At 35.4% G+C, this 19,803-nt stretch overlaps 1 protein-coding gene across 1 annotated transcript; it reads right to left on the reverse strand.

The window, feature by feature from the left end:
- Positions 1–1,040: 1,040 nt before the first annotated feature.
- On the reverse strand, positions 1,041–17,961 carry LOC123824123 (zinc finger protein 737-like). The gene is given in 6 exon segments (XM_045847233.1): positions 1,041–1,335; positions 1,337–2,772; positions 15,438–15,538; positions 15,683–15,778; positions 16,141–16,267; positions 17,926–17,961. Coding segments are annotated over 6 exon segments (2,073 nt in total). The 5' UTR covers positions 17,944–17,961.
- Between the last annotated feature and the right edge of the window lie 1,842 nt (positions 17,962–19,803).

Here is a 19,803-nt window from a genome sequence, read left to right on the forward strand (position 1 = left end):
TAATATACACATTATAAACATTTAAGAATTGTTGCTGTTCTTCTGATATAATAATGTGATAGCTGTGCATTCTTTGGTTTTCAGAATAGAGGATAATGATTTATTAAACATAAATTTACAATAATTTTATAAACTTGGAGATGAGTTGTCTGTACTTTCTCACATATCCCAGGCCAATTTTTTTTAAGTTCAACCATATAAACTAATGTTCATCACTTCTATCTATGAATACTATAAAAATACATCAGGATTTTAATTAACTGCCACCATATTTTTCTTAAAGAGTAACTGTGAAATGTAGTGAAAATTACTAATGTTCCTGTATTACATTAATGCAACAAAAGATGCCCTCAATGGTGACATACAACAACATTCTAAACAACTGTGAACAATACCTCATACACTGTGCATTTTACAATGTCCTAAATCTTCCATAGAAAAGTGGATATGAGTGAAATCCACCTAATATATACAAAAGTTCACAGATCTTTAAGGCAACATTAAAACTCAGGATTTCACATACACACTCGGAATAAACACATAGTAACAGCAATCGATCGATATTAGAGTAGAATCACATTAATATATCCTACTCAAAATATCTCAAATACTGTCACTATAAAATAGAATGTACTATAATTTTTATACATATAGAAACTCTATCCCCTTGATATTTTGAAGCATATTAAAAAGGTACTTAGTTTTTACAGTTTGGATTATTCTATATAATAAGAAATCTGATACAGAATAATACATGAAAACCATTTGACTAACTTTCTACTGTGGATTCTCTGCTACTTTAAAAATCATTTTCACTTACACACTTTTGTAAATTTTCTACATCTTTAAAGTAACTTTAAGGCATAAATTGTTTTCTGTTTTTAAGTATGTTTTGAGAAAAAAAACTTTCATCCTTTATTATGAATGTAAAATTCCTCCACATTTTGCAATCTTTGATGTTGAATAAAGCTGTAGGTTCAGCTATAGATTTCCCATATTCTTCAGATTTAAGGTTTCTCTATAGTATGAATTCTCATGTGTTAAGTAAGTTTTGAGCACAGGTTAAAAACTCTGTCACATTCTTTACATTTGTAAGGTTTCTTCCCAGTATGAATTCTCTCATTTGGGGTAAGACACCAATGCTGATTAAATGCTTTGGCACATACACTACATTTATAAGGCTTTTCTCCAGTATGAATTCTCTCATGCTGGGTAAGACTCCAAGAGTAATTAAAGGTTTTGCCACATTTTCCACATTTGCAATGCTTCTAGTGAGAATGAATAATCTGATGTTCAGTAAGATACAAATTCCAAGCAAAGGCTTTACCACATTTTACATCTCTAAGGTTTCTCTCCAGTATGATCCTGATGTCATGTAAGTTTTGAAGAGTGATTAAAAGTTTTGCCAAATAGACCACATTCATAATGGTTTTCTCCAGTATGATTTCTCTGATGGTCAGTAAGTTCTAAGGACTGCCTAAAGGCTTTGCCACATTCTCTGTATTTATAAGGCTTCTCTCCAGTATGAATTTTCTGATGGTGAGCAAGGTGTGAGGATCGGCTAAAAGCTTTCTCACATTCTCTACACTTGTAAGGTCTCTCTCCAGTATGAATTTTCTCATGTGCAATAAGATATGAATGGCGTTTAAAGGCTTTGCCACATTTCCCACATTCATAAGGCTTCTCTGAAGTATGAATACTGTGATGTTGAGTAAGTTTGGATTGCTCATAAAAGGCTTTACCACATTCTCTGCATTTGTAAGGTTTCTCTCCAGTATGAAATCTTCTCTCATGTACAGTAAGACATGAATGCCATTTAAAGGTTTGGCCACATGTTTTACATGTATAAGGCTTCTCTCCACTGTGATTTCTCTCATGTTTCATAAGACACCAATGGTAGTAAAAAGTTTTGCCACATTTTTCACATTTGTAAGGCTTCTCTTGAGAATGAGTTATTTGATGTTTAGTAAGATACGAATGCCAAGAAAAGGTTTTTCCACATTCCTTACATCTGTAAGGTTTCTCTTCACTATGAATGATCTGATGACGATTCAGTTTTGAGAAGCGAATAAAGGCCTTGCCACACTGTCCACATTTGTAAGGCTTTTCTCCAGTATGAATTCTCTGATGGTCAGTAAGAGTTGAAGACTGGCTAAAGGCTTTGCCACATTCTCTACATTTATAAGGCTTCTCCCCGGTATGAATTCTCTGATGTAGAGTAAGTTTTGAACCATAGCTAAAGGCTTTGCCACATTCTTCACATTTATGAGACTTCTCTGTAGTATGAGTTTTCTGATGTTGCGTAAGTTTTGAGTGCTGGTAAAACGCTTTGTCACATGCTTTAAATTTGTAAGCCTTTGCTCCAGTATCAATTATCTGATGCAAAGTGAGACCTGAAAGCCAATTAAATGTTTTACCACATTTGTATGTTTTTTTTCCAGTATGGATTTCTTTATATCTATTTAGATAGAATATTTGATTGCAGACTCCCCCACAAGCATTACTTTTGTAAGCTTCTTCCAGGCTATAAATATCATCTTGTTCAATATGATCTGAAAACTGCTTAAAAGATCTGTCACATTTACTTTGTTTGCCTGTCTTTTCTGCCACATGAATTATCTGATGAATACTGTGATTTGATTTTCGGCCATAAACTTTTCCACATTTATAATGGTCTTCTGGAAACTTAATTCTCTCATTAGTATTTGACTCTTGATTGAAGTTTGTCCAATGATCACTGCAGTGATAATTTCCTTCTCTATTATAAGAACTCTGGTAACAATTGAAAATAGAAAGGGCTTTAGTGACAGCTATAATTTCATTAAACATGAACATGTACTCCCAAATAACTATTCTAAAATACCTATTAAACCAAGATGGTTGTAAAAGAAAGTACTCCAAAGTTTATGAAAATTATATACATTAATAAAAAATATTATTTTCAGTCTTAGAATGATAAATTATTGTTAGAGTGATTGCCCAATCACATTTAAATTTTATATGTACATTATAAATCTCTTAATTTTAGAAAGAACTTATTGAAAGTTTAATCTCACCTTATATTTAGAATAATTTAAATGATTATTCACACCATGGATTATGTAAGCTCCCAGATACTTCACATTTCCTTTTCCAGAATGTATAACATTTAAAAATTATTTTCAGTCTACATTTAGAAATACATTGTTCTGCAAGCGTAACAAAGTGGGAGCTTTCACAAGATGTGTTATATATTTGACCTATTTTGATAACAAAAATTTTATTATGAATAATTGTCACAGTACAGTTCTGTCCTTATTGACATCCTTTCTTGTCACTCTTTATTAAATTTCAAGGCTTTTATTAATTGTACATTATGAAAGCCACACTATCCATATATTACCAGTATTATTTTAGGGAATAAATCTTCTATTTCTGGATATTGCAAGAAGGCCTGTGTGTCTTCAGATGACATAGCTGAAAGATATAAAATAAATTATCATAGTTACAAAATTCAAATAAATGTAATTTGAATTTACCAGCAATTATTGACCTAATTACCTTCTTTGGTATTCCTAAAGCAAGTTTAAGAGTTCACAGCATGCCAAGACTTCTGGTCAAGATGGAGGCATAGGTAAATAAGCTTTGCCTCCTCATGCAACCACAGAGAGAATCACAACTGTATCTCAAAACAAAGAGCAACCAGAACTGCCATAAAATCAAGCTGTATAAAAGTCCAACAACCAAGGATTTAAAGAAGCCACATTCATGCAGATGGGTGACTTTTCTAAGACAGGGAGTAAAAGCAGCTCTACCTAACACACAGAATAAAACCAAAGAGCTGCCAAATAGAGGAGACAAAGTAATGTGGCCCAATGAAAGAAGAGAACAAAACTCCAAAAAAAGAAATAAACAAAATGGAGATAACCAACCCAACAGGTGCAGAGTTTGAAACACTGGTAATCAGGATGCTCAAAGAACTCACTGAGTATGGCAAAAACATAAGGGAAAAAATGAAGGTTACACTAAGTGAAATAAAGAAAAATCTACAGGGAACAAACAGTGGAGAGGATGAAACCAAGAATCAAATGAATGATTTGGAACACAAGAAAGGAAAAAGCATTACATCAGAAAATCAGAAAGAAAAAATAATTTAGAAAAATGAGGATAGGCTGAGGAAACTCTGAGACAACTTTAAACGTACCAACATCCGAATTATAAGGGTACCAGAAGAAGAGGAAGAACAAGAAATTGAAAACTTACTTAAAAAAATAATGAAAGAAGACTTCCCTAACTTGGCAAAGGAAATAGACATAGAAGACCAGGAAGCATAAAAAAGTCCCAAACAAGTTGGACCCAAAGAGGACCACACCAAGACACATCATAATTAAAATTCCGAAAGTTAAAGATAGAGAATCTTAAAAGCAGCAAGAGAAAAGCAGAGAGTTACCCACAAAGGAGCTCCCATAAGAGTATCAGCTGATTTCTCAAAAGACTTTACAGGCAAGAAGGGGCTGGCAAGAAGTATTCAAAGTGATGAAAAGCAAGGACTTACAACATAGATTACCCTATCCAGCAAAGCCAGCATTTAGAATGGAAGGGCAGATAAAGTGCTCTTCCCAGACAAGGTAAAGCTAATGGAGTTCATTACCAAGCCATTATTATATGACATGTGAAAGGGACTTATTTAAGAAAAAGAAGATCAAAACTATGAACATTAAAAGGGCAACAAATTCACAAGTATCAACAATTGAATCTGGAAAAAAAAAACTAAGCAAACAACCAGACCAGGAACAGAATTATAGCTATGAAGATCATCAGCTGGGAGGGGGAAGGGGAAAGTGGGAGAAATGGTGCAGAGATTAAGAAGCATAACTGGTAGGTACAAAATAGACAGGGAAGTGTCAAGAATAGTATAGGAAATGGAGAAGCCAAAGAACTTATGTGCACAACCTGTACATATGAACTAAGAGGGGTTGAAATTCCTTGAGGGAAGAAGGGTAACAGGAAGAGGCAGGCAAAGGAGGAAAAGATTGGGACAACTGTAATAGCATAATCAATAAAATATATTAAAAAAATAAAAATTAAATTTAAAAAGGTGAAAGTTCACAGCATGCCCAAGAAATGTAACAAAAAGAGTCACATCATAGAAAGACAAAAAGTTGCTTATAGTTGCTATATCTTCTCAAACCCCCTGGCACACAATGCCAACATTATAAGAAAACTCTTAATTTCCACTTTCTTCTCTGGACAGAATGAGATGAGGGTGCTGTGTGTTCAAAAATCAAAAATCTTGCTGTTTCACAGATTCTTGAGGGATAACTTCTGTTTTGCATAACACAGAATGCTCAAATAATGGGAGGAATCTGAAAGCACTATAATGACTACTAAAAAGAAAAGGTGAGTCATTGTTTAAACACCACAGAGACTGTAGTACTGAAGACAGTTTTCAAGGATAGAAAAATATCATAGGCTCTAAAAAAGGAAAACATTTTACACTTTAAACTTATACACACAAGGAACAACAAATATACATCCCCTAAACAGTTTTGACAGGAATTAGAATTTCTACCACAGGTGATTGTTATTTCTTTTCTTCTTCTATGGAAAGCAAGTTCCTGTGGCCTGGTTGTTTATAATTCCTCAATAGAAAGTATGAGAGCATGCAAAGAAACAGGAAAAAATTGTTGAATCAGAAAACAAAATAAATCTCCAGTAATTGGAACTACTCTAATGGAAATAAATTAATTACCTGACACATAATTGAAAATAACCATCTTAAAATGAAAAAATAGACAAAACTGACAACTTCATAGTATCAGGAAAACTGCCATCACCAAAACAAAAATGCAAAGAGAAAGTATAAAAATAAATCACATAAAATTAGAAGCTGAGAAACACAATACCCAAATTTAAAAATAAAATAGAATCATCAACAAACCATGTGACAAGTTAAAGAATCAAAAAACTAGTACACAGCTTTATCAAAAATTTTGATACAGAAAATCCAGCAGAGATGTAGAAAAGTAAAGACAGCCTAAGGGACTAATGGAACAACACAAAAATTGACAATGTTGCACATTAATATGGACCCTATAAATACAAGAGAGTGAAGGGAGGCAGACAACATATATGAAAAATTGACAGTTTAAGATTCTGACATTTGTGGAAAGAGGCATACAAATTAAAGCAGTACACTGAATTCTAAATGGGATAGAAATAAAAATGTGAACAAAAGGACATATTATAATCAAAGTATGAATCACAGGCAACTATTCTGAAAGCATTAAGGAAAAAAACTTATGGAAAAGACAGCTCCTCTTATATTACCAGTGGCTTTCTCAGCAGAAATTTATGAGGAAAAAAGGCATGAAATAAAATACTGAATGGACAAAGGAAAAACTATCACCTAAGAATACTGTATCTGAGAAAACAGATTATTAACAATGGAGAAAGGAAGACTTTTCCAGATGAAAAACCCAGAGAACTTTCTCATATTACACCTGCCCTACAAAAAATGCTTAAGAAAATCCTTTTACATGTAATAAAAGAATTATACACAGTACAAGACCATAAGTATACATAAAGGTTTCTGGTACATGTAAATATATACAGAAATATAAAAATCCACAGTGGTCTATGATGAGACACAAATCACTTTCTCTTATAAAACTTTAAAAATAAAAGAAAAAAAATCTTAAAACTTTGTTATAAGATAAACAACATAAAAGATGTAATGTGATATCAGTAACATAAGTGGGTACAGGGGTAGAGGTGGCAAGTAATAGATTTTTTGCATATAATTGATGTTATCAGTTTAAGGTATATTATAATTTTAAAATGTTTTTAGCATGTCCCATGGCACAAACAAAAAAAAATAAAATGATTATCTGTTAATAGGTGACAAAATTGTGTACTGCAAAATCATACATTTAAAAAAAAGAAATTTTAAAAATCAAACAAATTTCTCAAAAGGCAAGATATAAAGTCAACCCATGAAATTAGTTGTATTTCTATACAATAACAGAAATGAATACAAAAACCAAATTAAGAATGTAATTACATTAACAATTGCATAAAGGAGAATAAAACACTTAGGAATTCACTTAATAAATGAGATAAACAACTTGTATGGGGAAAATTATAAAAGCCCTCAGTAGTACCCAAGGTTATCTAAACATGCAAAGAGATCCTATCAAAATGCTAATGATGCTTTTGGTAAAAGTAGAATAGTTTATTCTAAAAATAATTAAGAATTTCACAGGACACCAAGTAAGCAAAAAAACTGTGGAAAGTGTGAAGTTTAAAGGTATCATGTTTCCTGATTTTGAAACATATTTCAAAGATGCTGTTATCAAAAAATGTAATAGAGACATTAAGACAGAAGTAAAGAATGAAGTACAGAAAAATATAAAATCTGCATATAGGGTGGGGCAAATGTAAACTAATGTTTAACACTAGTTTGTATAAAAATAATACAATATTTAATGAATAATAATATAAGAACAAACTCTATGTTTCAGATATCACAACTGTAAAACTACTTTTTCACAACCCTATAAAACTTTTCCTAAGTAAGGTCAAATAATTTTCAACAAATGTACCTATACCACAAAATAAAAAAAGGATATTCTCTTAAGCCAACACTGCTGAGAAAAATGGATGACCACATGTAAAAGACTGAAATTGGACCCTTACCTAATACCATGTACAAATATGAAATCAATATGGATAAAATATTTAAACATAAAGCTAATAACTCTTAATCTACTAAAAGAAAACTTATGGGGGCCAGAGGAATGGCAGTGTGAGATATCCTCATGGTCTCTCCCCTTGAAGTTTCAACAATTTGAACAGCTATGGCTCAACCAAGTATTTCCTTTGCTCAATGCACAAATATGCCTCAGAGATCTGTGCACTGAAACATCTAAAGGTGGGCAAATGGAGCAAAGAAAAAGGGGGGAGAAAAAGGAGAGAGCTGATACAAGCCAGGAACATTGACCATTAGCCAGGAGCACACAGCAAGGCTCTGTCCAAAGAGAGGAGGAACCCAAATGTGGCTGACACTCCCATGAGCTGGGAAAAGTAAAAGACTTGGTGGACCTTCCTGCAGAAATGAGCTGTATAAGCTGAGGCTGGCCAGAGATACTTGGGCAAGTATGGGATTGCAGCTTTGGCTGGCCAGTACTCCGCAATTAAGAAAGAGAAACAAAGCCACAGAGCCTGGCATCCACCCCTTAACTTCCCAGAGCACTCCTCCCTTTGCTCTTGGTGTTGGGTTCTGAAACACATTATCTGCAAACTCAAGAACTAGTACTATAGAATAATATCTCTCCCTGAGCAAAGGGTATACTCTATGACCATTCTGAGGTTAGGGCATAGGGGGAACCCTGCCCAGGAGAGAGGTCACAATTGCAGAGAGGGAAAAACAATAAAGAAACTGGCAAGTTCTTCCAGTCCATTCAACCACAGCACATTGCAGCTACACTCAGAAGCCAGAGACAGCCTAAACTGGAATTTGACAGAGCTAAAAAAATCTTGTGGTTCAGCACCCACCTACAGAAAAAGAATAGAAAGACCATTTCATATTAATCTAATAGAAAGGTGCGTCTCACACATTGACACCTAAACAGATAAAGGATCCATCAAATACTATGATTAACAAAGGTTTCAAGGCAGCTTGTAAATAAAATTGAAAAATTCAGAAAACAAACTTAAAGACATCTAAAAATGTGACATAAATGACAGAGAATATTGTAGATCTGAAAATACTCAACAAGATATGAGAAAATACAGATGGGTAATTTAGAACTCAGAAAACAACTTAGAACGAGTACTTCATCAAAGAGATTAAAATTTTAAAAGAAACTGAAAGAGCTCTTCAAAAACTATCTGACTCTATCAAGAAGAATAATATAAGAATAAAAAGCATACCAGAGGAAGAAGAGAAGGAGAATGGAATGGAGAGAATATTCAAACAAATACTTAACAAGGAGTCTCAAACCTGTGGAAAAACCTAGGTCCTTGAATCCAAGAAAGCAAATAGGACACCCAGTTACCTCAATTCCCCAAGAGGCTTTCTCCAAGGTACATAGTATTAAAACTATCAAAAATCATGCACAAAGAAAGAATTCTGAAGGCCATTAGGAAAAAGAAAAAAGTAACTTATAAAGGAAATCCTATTCGGTTACCATCAAAATTCTCAGCAGAAACTCTATAAGCCAGAAGAGACTGGAACAAAATATTCAAACTATTGAAAAAGACAAATTAGTATCCAAGAATAATATATCCAGTAAAATTATTCTTTAAATATGAAGTCCTAGCCAGATCTACCAAGCAAATAAAATAAATAAAAGGCATTCAAATTGAGAAAAGAGAAGCAAAAGTATCACTGTTTGCAGATGACATGATTCTTTATATGAAAAACCTTAAAGACTCCACCAACAGGCTATTCAAAAAAATAAAGTTGCAACAAAATCAATGTACAAAAATCCACTGTTTTCCTATGTATTAACAATGAAACTGCAGAAAAAGAAATTTTAGCCCTAGTTGGTGTGGTTCAATGGATTGAGCACTGGCCTGGGAACTAAAAGGTCGCCGGTTCAGTTCCTAGTTGGGGCATATGCCTGGGATGCGGGCCAGGTCCCCGGAAATGGGCACGTGAAAGGTAACTACTCACTGATATTTCTTTCCCTCTCTTTCTCTTCCCTTCCCCCGTCTCTAAAAATAAATAAAATATTTAAAAAATGAAAAACAAAAGTTATAGAAAAGTTTTTATTATATTTGATTTATAGCTTATAACATCAAAAGCAAATGTAAACAAAGCAAACATAGTCAAATGGGATTACATCAAATATAAAAACTCCTGTACATTAAATCAATAAGGTAAAAAAACAACAACTGTGGAATAGGAGAAGATTTCAGGAAAGCATATAGTGAACAAGTAATCCAAAATATATGGAGAACTTTTATAAAACAACATATAAAAAGAAGTAACACAATTTAAAAAATGACCAAATCTATATGGTTAAGTAATCTATAAGAAAAAAAGTACAAATACACAATGGGAAAAGACAGTTTCTTCAATTAATGGTGTGAAAAACTGAACAGACACATGCAAAAAAAAAAAATAAAACTAGGCCAGTTTCTTATGCCATGTTTCAAAATAAACTAAGAATAAATTAAAAACTAAAGTATAGAATCTGAAACCATGAAGACACTGGAAAAACAGATAGTCAATAAACTCTGCCATCACTCTTAGAAATATTTTTTTTTGATCTGTCTCCCAAGGCATGAAGAACAAGAGAAATATATAAACAAATGAGACTACAACAAAGTAAGTTTTTGCACAGGAAAAGAAATTATCAACAAAATGAAAAGACAACCCACTGAATAAGTGAAGATTGGCCAATGATACAACCTCAAGGACTAAATATCCAAAGTTTATAAGGAATTCACAAACAATCTGATTAAGTAATGGACACAGGACCTAAATAGACATTTCCACAAAAAGGACATACAGATGGCTTAGAGACATACTTAAGAACGCTCGAGCCCTGGCTGGTATAGCTCAGTGGATTGAGCGCAGGCTGGGAACCAAAGTGTCCCAGGTTCGATTCCCAGCCAGGGTACATGCCTGGGTTGCAGGCCATAACCCCCAGCAACTGCACATTGATGTTTCTCTCTCTCTCTCTCCCTCTCTCCCTCTCTCCCTCTCTCTCTCCCCCCCTCCCTCTCTAAAAAATAAATAAAATCTTAAAAAAAAAAAGAATGCTCAACATCACTCATTGTCAGAGAAATGCAAATTAAAACCACAGGAAAACAACACCAAACACCTATCAGGATGGCAATCATCAATAAATGAAGAAACACATGTTGGCAATGGTGTAAACACACAAGGGTGTCCAACCTGTGGTCTGCAGGCCACATGCAGCTCAGGATGGCTATGAATGCGGCCCAACACAAAATCATAAATTTATTTAAAACATTATGAGATTTTTTTGTTTCTGTTAGTGTTTGTGCATTTAATATGTGGCACAAGACAACTCTTTCAGTGTGCCCCAGAGATGCCAAAAGGTTAGACACCCATAGTAGAGAAATGGTAATTCTAATGCACTGTCAGTAGAATTATATTGATAAATAGGTACAGTCAATTTGGAGGTTATGGAAAAATTTACAAACAACTACCATAGGATCAACAATTCAATTTCTGGAGAATTATGCAAAGAATATAAGAACATTTACTCAAATTTTGTAACACTACATTCATTGCAGCATTATTTAAAATAAACAAGATATGGACTGATGAAAAAAATGACTATCTTTACAATGGTGCTGTATAATTTGGAATAAATTTTAAAATTTCACTATAGTTCACATAATATTGTCAGAAAATTTATATTCAAAATTTTCTCCTTCAACACACACTCAGAACAGTATAAAAAATGAGGATAGTGTAAAAAGACCCTGGGACAATGTCAAGCATACCATCAGTCACATCCTGTGAATGTGAAGAGAGAAAGCAAAAAATTGAAAATATGACGAAAAAAACTTCCCTAACCTGGTGGAAGAAATGGACATGCAAGTCCATGAGGTTGAGAGAGTCCTAAACAATATGAACACAAAGAGTCTCACAGAGAGACACATAATAATTAAAATAGCAAAGGTTAAAGATGAAGAGAGAATCCTAAAAGCAGCAAAAGAAAAACTCCCACAAGACTGTCAGCTGATTCCTGAAGACAAACTTTGCAAACCAGAAGGGATTAGCAAACAATATTCAAAAGCAAGAAACTACAATCAAGATTACTCTACCCAGCAAAGCTATCATTTAGAATTGAAAAATAAAGAGCTTCCCATTTAAAAAAAAAACTAAAGGAGCTTATTATCATCAAACCAGTATTACAAGAAATATTAAAGGGTCTTCTTTAAAAAGAATAAAATAAAGATAAAAAATATGAATAATAAACAGCCAAAACAAAAATGAAAATCTTACCATTTGTGACAGTAAAAATGCACCTAGAAGCTGGTATGCTAGGTGAAATACATGAGGCAGAGAAAGATATAATCATATGCCCTATTATTTCACTTATATATGGAATTTAAAGAACAACATAAATGAACAAACTAGAAATAGACTGATAGAGAACAGACAGATGGCTGCCAGAGGGGTAGGGGGATTGCAGGACTGAATAAAAACGGTAAAACAATGGAGAAATACAAAATAGTAGCTACAAACTAGTCATGGGTATGTAAAAATACAGCATAGGAAAAATATTGGGTTGTCCAAAAAGTCCGTATGATTTTTTCCATAAAATAAAAGACACATTTTTCATTTTTACCAATAACTTTATTGATTTGAATATTTTGGGTATGACAGCTATCTCCTGTGTGGTATAACATTGATTGTTCTCAATTAAAGTCTTGATTTGATCACTATCAACTTCAAGTGGTCTACCTGACCATGGAGCATCGTCCAGCCAGAATTCTCCAGCATGAAACTTTATAAACTTCTTTAGACATGTTTGATCAGGCACAGCACCTTCTCTGCACAGATTTTTTTTTTTGAGTTTCAGTTGCATTTTTACCTTTCTTGAAATAATAAAGCATAATATGTTGGAGTCCGCCCTGCCTGGTCTCAGAAAGCTGTAATCCCCTGTGACTTAGGCTGAATGAGAGAGACCTCTGAACCAGGAGCCACTAAGGAGACAAAACTTATTTCCCTGGCATGAATGCTGCCTATTCTGTGCCTGGCCTCCTATGCTTGATCAGTTAGCCAATGATGGGTAAGATTTCCCAAGGGGGAAATCATCTAAGACAGGCATGATCACAAGGAGGCCTCAGGGAAGAGATTCGGGGCTGTGGAAATGAAGAGGTGATCAACATCAACCCCTGTCCCCTCGGCTTTGTAAAAGCCTGAGTCCTTGTTCTAAGTTGTGAGAATTCCAAGTCTCCTGGTTGCCTTTGTCTCCTCTGCTGACTCAGGCCTGTGGAAATAACAGGGGCGGTGCAGCCCAGACCAGAGTCGGCGGACCCCCAGGGTAATCAGGCCTGGGACATAGAATATGCAAGATCCTGTGAGATCTGTTTGCTGGAGGATGCTATTGAATTAGAATTTGAAGGCACAAGCAGGAAATGAGACTAGCCTTTTAGGATCTGTATTGATAAAACCCCAAACTTTGCCCAGAATCCCAGTGGGAGTTCTGTCAGACCCTTTGAAAATTACCTATTCCTTTTCATCTTCCCTGCCATACTGGGAATCCACAAACTGTGTCTGTATTTTTAATCAAAAGATTTCTCAGGTGGGGGCTTGGGGCGCTCTCCACTAGAGAGGGTGGCCATGACGCTCTCCACTAGAGAGAGTGGCTGTTTCATCCCTATTTCCCCACAGGACCCAGTTATCTCTGTGTATGTTTTTCTCATGTTTCCACGAGCCATTCGTAGTGTTCCACAGTCACTGCAGGCCAGTGGTCATGTCAATAATATGCCAAAAAGGTTGCGTATTTTCATTCATCTTCAATATTAAAATGGCTACACAAAAATATAACAATTTTGATAAGTTTTTCTTAAATGCATGCTGACATGATAGCTGTCACCATACAATTTAACAAAATTATTTCAAATGAAGTTAAAGACAACTAAGCAGTACTAGAGCCATGTATGGAAAAAATCAAATGAACTTTTTGGCCAACCCAAAAGAAAATAATATTGTAATAACTATGTATGGTTCCAGTTGGGTACTGGAAATATCAGGAGGGACACTGTAAGACTGTAAATTAAATTACTGTCTAACCACTATGATGTATACATGAAACTAACATAAAATAATATTGAATGAAAAAATGCAAAACAAAATTCCAAATACTATATGAAAGTAGTATTGAAAAAGAATTCTTTATAACTAAAAATTTTAGCTGAGTGTGTGCCTGCATAAACAATAAACATTTTATATCACAGCATGAGATATATGGCAGGAAAATTTCATGAGAAATGCATTCAAATCATTTAAAAATACCTCTAAAAGGTAATTTTCACAGAGATGCATTTATTTATTAGTTTTCCAAATTATAAGAAAAATTTATTAAGAAATTACAGAGGTAGTAGAAGTGAGCCAGCCTGGCTGTGTAGGCTCAGGAAACAAGGTACAGAAATAGAAGAAAGGCCTTTGGAGCTTAGGAGAAGCAAAGGCAAAGGGTTATGAGACTGGGGAAAAGAAGAGAGGGGAGAAAAAGGCACAAGCATGCTCCTGAGAGGGAGAGCAAAATAACAAAGCATTTAAATGACATGAAACATTTTTCAGTTATTAATTTCAGCTATTCTTACACAAAATGTGTAAGCTGTAATATATCCTACAGAAAAAAGTTAATTTCTAAATTAAAAAACCATAATAAAGTTGTAAAATATGAACAGACTTTCTGATTTCTTTTAAGATTCTATTTATTTACTTTTAGAGGGGAAGGAAGGGAGAAAGAGAGGGAGAAAAACATCAATGTGTAGTTGCCCCTGGTGGACCCCCTACAAGGACCTGGCCCACTACCCAGGCATATGCCCTGACTAGGAATTGAACCAGAGACCCTTTTGTTCACAGGTCTGCACTCAATCCACTAAGCCACACCAGCCAGGGATGACTGATATTTAAACTAAAAATTTCAGATTAAGCACAAAATGATTAAAAGACATACTGAGGAAAACAAATGAAAAATGGAATCACTCGGTTTTTTTGCCTTAAGTAAACTTAAACTGAGGAACAAAACATTTTCCTAAATAAGAAATGTCTGAGATATCTATAACTCAATTTCTTACTAAAGGGGTACCTTCGAGCACATTGTACCAGCACTTCTCTATCTAAAAGAACAAATTTGACAAAGATCTAATCAGAAAGTGAAAATACATAGGACATAATCTAGGCAGCTTTGGGCTGAACAAGAGACAATGATAAAATGACAGTGAGAAAGAAGTCAGGTAGCAATACTTTCCTCTGTGGTAGGCAATGTTCTAAGGTTGCCTATGGCAATAATTTATTGAAGAATTCTGTGAAGTGATAGGTGAACTTAACTATCCTAACATGGAGAAACCAGAACATATAGGTTGGAAATTTCTTGTTAGTTCATGCAAAGAAAAATTACCTTTTTTTTCTGGAATGATGACCTTTTGAAGTGAAACAGAAAATTAGATTTTCTCATTTGGGGTATGTGCATTATGTGTAATGAAATCACTGAGAATGAACATTGTAGGATCTTATTTAAAGCCTCTACAGAATTAGAAATCATATACCAGAAAATATGACACCTGTCCCCAGGATCCCTGTAATTTCTGCAACAAATTTCAGAATCTCAACAACTTTCTTCATAAACATCTTACATGAGACAAAAGCAAATCAAAAAATAAAAAGCTTAACATACAATTCCTCAGTGATGTGCACTAATTTTCCCAGGTTCCTAAAGCAATGGGAGGAGCCAGACCATGGTGGCCCCAATAGCTATTGTGATGAGAAAGGTCACTAGGGCAGGAGGGTTCTGAGAAGATGTAGGAACTTGGGACATGTTGGACACAAGTTGGCTCTCTATGACAGTAACAGAAATGAACCTGAGATTCTCAAAATCCTTTCCACTGAAGCATAGCTTATCAAGCCACACTTTAAGGTCTGGCTTCCTCTATGACCTTTGGGCTTCTCACTTGTGTCACCTGCTTCCCTATCCCCACCCACCTGGGTGGACGGATATTGTCTGTTTTCTATTCACATCCCAGTGCTCCTTCATTTGCTCCAAACAGGTGACCAGGATGGGCTTAGAGAGAGTAAGACCTGTTTATTAAAAAAAAGACCATGAGTTTTGATATAGTTTATCCCATTTCCAATCTAGTTTGTACTAAGGTGAGAAGACATGGTAGGATATTGCAATATTCTACAAAATGATTTTCCAAAATGCTATTTTGGGACAGCACCTAAATATTCTAGATAATATGTAAAGTTTTAAGACACTGAGTTCCTATTTCAAGTACATCGCAAAGCTTTTTTTTTCTATACCAGAAAACCTGTGAACTGTTCCTAGAAAGCAAGAATTTGAAAGGCTACCATACAAAACAGAAGTCCACAAATGATGTAACTAAGAAAGAAAACAAAACCATGCCAGTGCAGAAGGAGCTCTGGCAGCAAGTCATTCTCACCCAGGGAGACCAGGTTCTTATAGTTCTCCAACGTCACATCCATGTACAATTTCTGCTGAGCTGGGTCCAGGCATTCCCACTCCTCCCCAGAGAAATCTACTGACACATCCCTGAAGGTCAATGATAGCTGGGAGGAAAAAAGAGACACATTTACCAAGGAGACACCAGTGGAGTTCATATTGTCATCCAATATGAAAACAGTGTTAGAACACTGGTTCTAACCTAGAGAACCTAAGAGAGCATCCTGCATCATTCAATAAGGTCATTTTGACCCCATAACACTCTCTAACGTATTTTCTAATGCTGAGAAATGAGGATGGCACATGTCCACAAGTCAACTGCAGAGACTTTACTTTTCAGGAAAATAAACTTTAAAATGAATGAACAGACACAGGCATATGGATTTGTGAGTGTTATACTCGCATCATTCAGCATCAGCTGTTTATATTTCTCAGCTGGAAAAGGCAAGGGAAGTTGGAAGAATAAGTACTTCTCCAAGTTTAAAGTGGATAGCAAACAACTGCATTTTTGTAACAAATGCAGTTCTCGGATGGGGCCTGTGTTTTCACATTTTTAACAAGCTGACTTTTTACTAGTGACACCAATGTCTGTGGGCCATGTGCCAACTTCTAAATAGCACAGAAAAAGAAAGCACAGGGAAAAATTCATACATGATTTTGAACTGAAAGAGTTTTATGGAACTTACAGTTCTCATACCACAGTAAGCATAGCAACTACAATTGTGTTTTAAAATTTACTGTAAGTAATCTTAGAATCAGATTATTCTTCCTGTGTTACCAGAGTATTTTGTGAAACATACAGTAGAACACCATGTGTATTGTAAAACACCATGTGTTTTACTCCAACATGATCTAAAATTTTTCAAAAAATAAATATTAAAAAACATAGGCAAATACACATAAAGAAACCTAATGAAAGTTCACAGCAGTTTCTATAACTTAGAATAACAAAAAGCAAGAAGAAAAGGTAGCTTACATAATATTAACATTTTATGCATACATAGATAGATACTCTATGGGAAATGTGTGTGTGATGATATCACTGAGACTGAACTTTGTAGTATCTTATTTGAAGCCTCCATAGAATTGCAAATTATATCACTTTAAAAGTGATAAAAAATAGAACTTTCACATCCATGAAATTGAGATTAATTAGCGATTCTATAAATTTCATGAATTGTCCTGTGCATGATACCCTTTGTATTTTACAAACACAATAAGAAGAACATACATAGTAATGAAAAAAAAAGTTAAAACTTTTGTTGCTCAGTCTTTAATTTCTTTGAAAATTTTTGTGTATCATTAGTGGTAAGCTATTTGATGTGACATTACACAGGAAAAATAAAGAAATCGTTATGCAAAAATGATCACAAAAAAACATTAATTTCTGCAAATGTCAATGCACATGTATCTCCAATGTCTGCACTCTAATAGTACATTTAAATATCAAGTCTTTGTTGGGGGCAGGGCAGAGGGGGGTTAAAGGGGAAAAATTAGGAAAACTGTAATAATATAATCAATAAAAAATACTTTAAAAAGTAACCAAGAAGTAATGTGGACAAATAAAGTCAAACAAAATCACTCATTAAAAAAATAGCAAGTCTTTCTTACCAATCTAGTGAGCAAGTCCCTTCTACATACTCTTCTATCTACTCAGGACTTTCTGAGCTATCCAGGTCACTACAATATGCATTTTTTTACCCCTGGTATACAGAGCTGATGCTGCAGCCACATGAACCTAAACCTACATTCCCTTCATTGATACCTGAGCCTCTGAGCCCATCCCAACAGGGATGCTGGACATGGGAACTTTCCCAAGTTGATTTGTCACAAAGGGGATGTTTTCAGTAGTTGAAGGTCATTAATTCAAGGAGGGAATTCTTCATGTCCTTGGGGAACCTGGATAAAGAAAATGCAGAGAAGGCTCTGGGACAAAGGAGAGAAGTATATAAACTGTTGACCTTGATGATCACAGGAAGAAAAAGAAGAAAATGACTAGATGAAAACTACCTTGCTAGTCAAGAACATCAAAAATCGAAAATTAAAGATTGCAGGTTCTAAGTTCAGAGATGTTAGGAAGAAAAGCTGACACAACCTCTGACCCAGGACATATCATTTACCTGAGAAGCAGCCATGTCGTCCTAGTCTTGCTCCTGCTGTGGGCTGTTTTCTCAGGCAAATATGTTGAGGAGTCACATCTGCATTATGAGGATGCACCTTCAAAGGTATCCACACAGTCCCTTCCTCCACTTCCACCATACTCACAGGCAGAAGGATGTGAAAATGCTAAAATGGACTCCCTCTTGTGTTCTTTTTTTCACAGGACACTCAGAAACAGTGAGCTCCTACATGGACCTGGAAAGATGAAAAGGCCACTCTCTCCTGTCCTTTGTCATAGAAGAGTCAAGAACAATAATCTTCTAGGTAGAGACCACACTGTGAGATTTTTCTTTGTTTTCATGTGCTCTCTCCTCCCACAGACATCCATAAACTTTAGAGCAATGAGAATGTGCACTACTCTCCTGAATCCTCAAACCCAATAAAGCACCCCATTACCTACCCTGACCAGAGCCTGATCTACAATCTCACAAATGCAACCGTGAGTGTGTTTCCCTACTTCCTCACCCTCCCTGCCCCTTGCAGAAAACCTTGATCCTTTCTTTCTCCTAAGCTCCAAGGGCTTTTTTGCCTCTGTCTCTTGTTCCCAGAGCTCACTTCTTCTACCTCTGACTTTCTAAATAAAATTTCTTATATACACAAAATAAAATAACAACAAAAATAATGCATCTCGCCCTGGCTGGCATAGCTCAGTGGATTGAGCGCGGGCTGCAAACCAAAGTGTCACAAGTTTGATTCCCAGTCAGGGTACATGCCTGGGTTGCAGGCCATGAACCCCAGCAACCACACATTGATGTTTCTCTTTCTCTCTTTCTCCCTCCCTTCCCTCTCTAAAGATAAATAAATAAAATCTTTAAAAATATATTTAAAAAAATAATAATGCATCTCAGAATCTTCCTGCTAATCCCCGGGCTCAACTTAGCATCACTTGGAGCACTTCATTAAACAATGATGCCCCACCCAGAACAGTTGTCAAACTTTGTGGAGGATGGCACAGCTGATGCCATTTTTTAAAACTCTTCATGTGACCTAACAGGAACTCAGAGGGGAAGAGTTTAGTTTTCAGTTGTTTTTTGTTGCTGTTGTTGCTGCTTTTTTTAGAGAGGGGAAGGGTGGGAGAAAGAGAGGAAAAGAAACATTAATAGGCTGCCTCTCATTTGCCCTCAACTGGAGACCTGGCATGTGCTCTGACCAGGAATCACCCTTTGCTATGCAGGAGGACGCCCAACCCACTGAGCCACACTGGTCAGAATGGAACAGTTTAGCTTTAATAAGCATGTAGATACCCTGGGGATCTGGACCACACTCTAAGTTATCGTTCTGCAGGTAGGCATTGGGGCCCATGATATGGCATCTTTAACTAATTTTTTTCTGGTGCCTTCCTCAGAGCTGTTTTCTGTAGCACTGGGCAACAGATATCAGAGCCAGCACAACTCAGACCTCTGGGTACTGTAATGGCTTGGGGAGGGAACTTCCAGAAGGACAGGCTGCCTGGGCAGAATTCCTTTTTCTTTTTCAGGAAATT

This window comes from Phyllostomus hastatus, unplaced genomic scaffold (assembly GCF_019186645.2).
Source record: "Phyllostomus hastatus isolate PE091 unplaced genomic scaffold, TTU_PhHast_1.1 phas_contig_549, whole genome shotgun sequence".
Classification (NCBI taxonomy): Eukaryota; Metazoa; Chordata; class Mammalia; order Chiroptera; family Phyllostomidae; genus Phyllostomus; species Phyllostomus hastatus.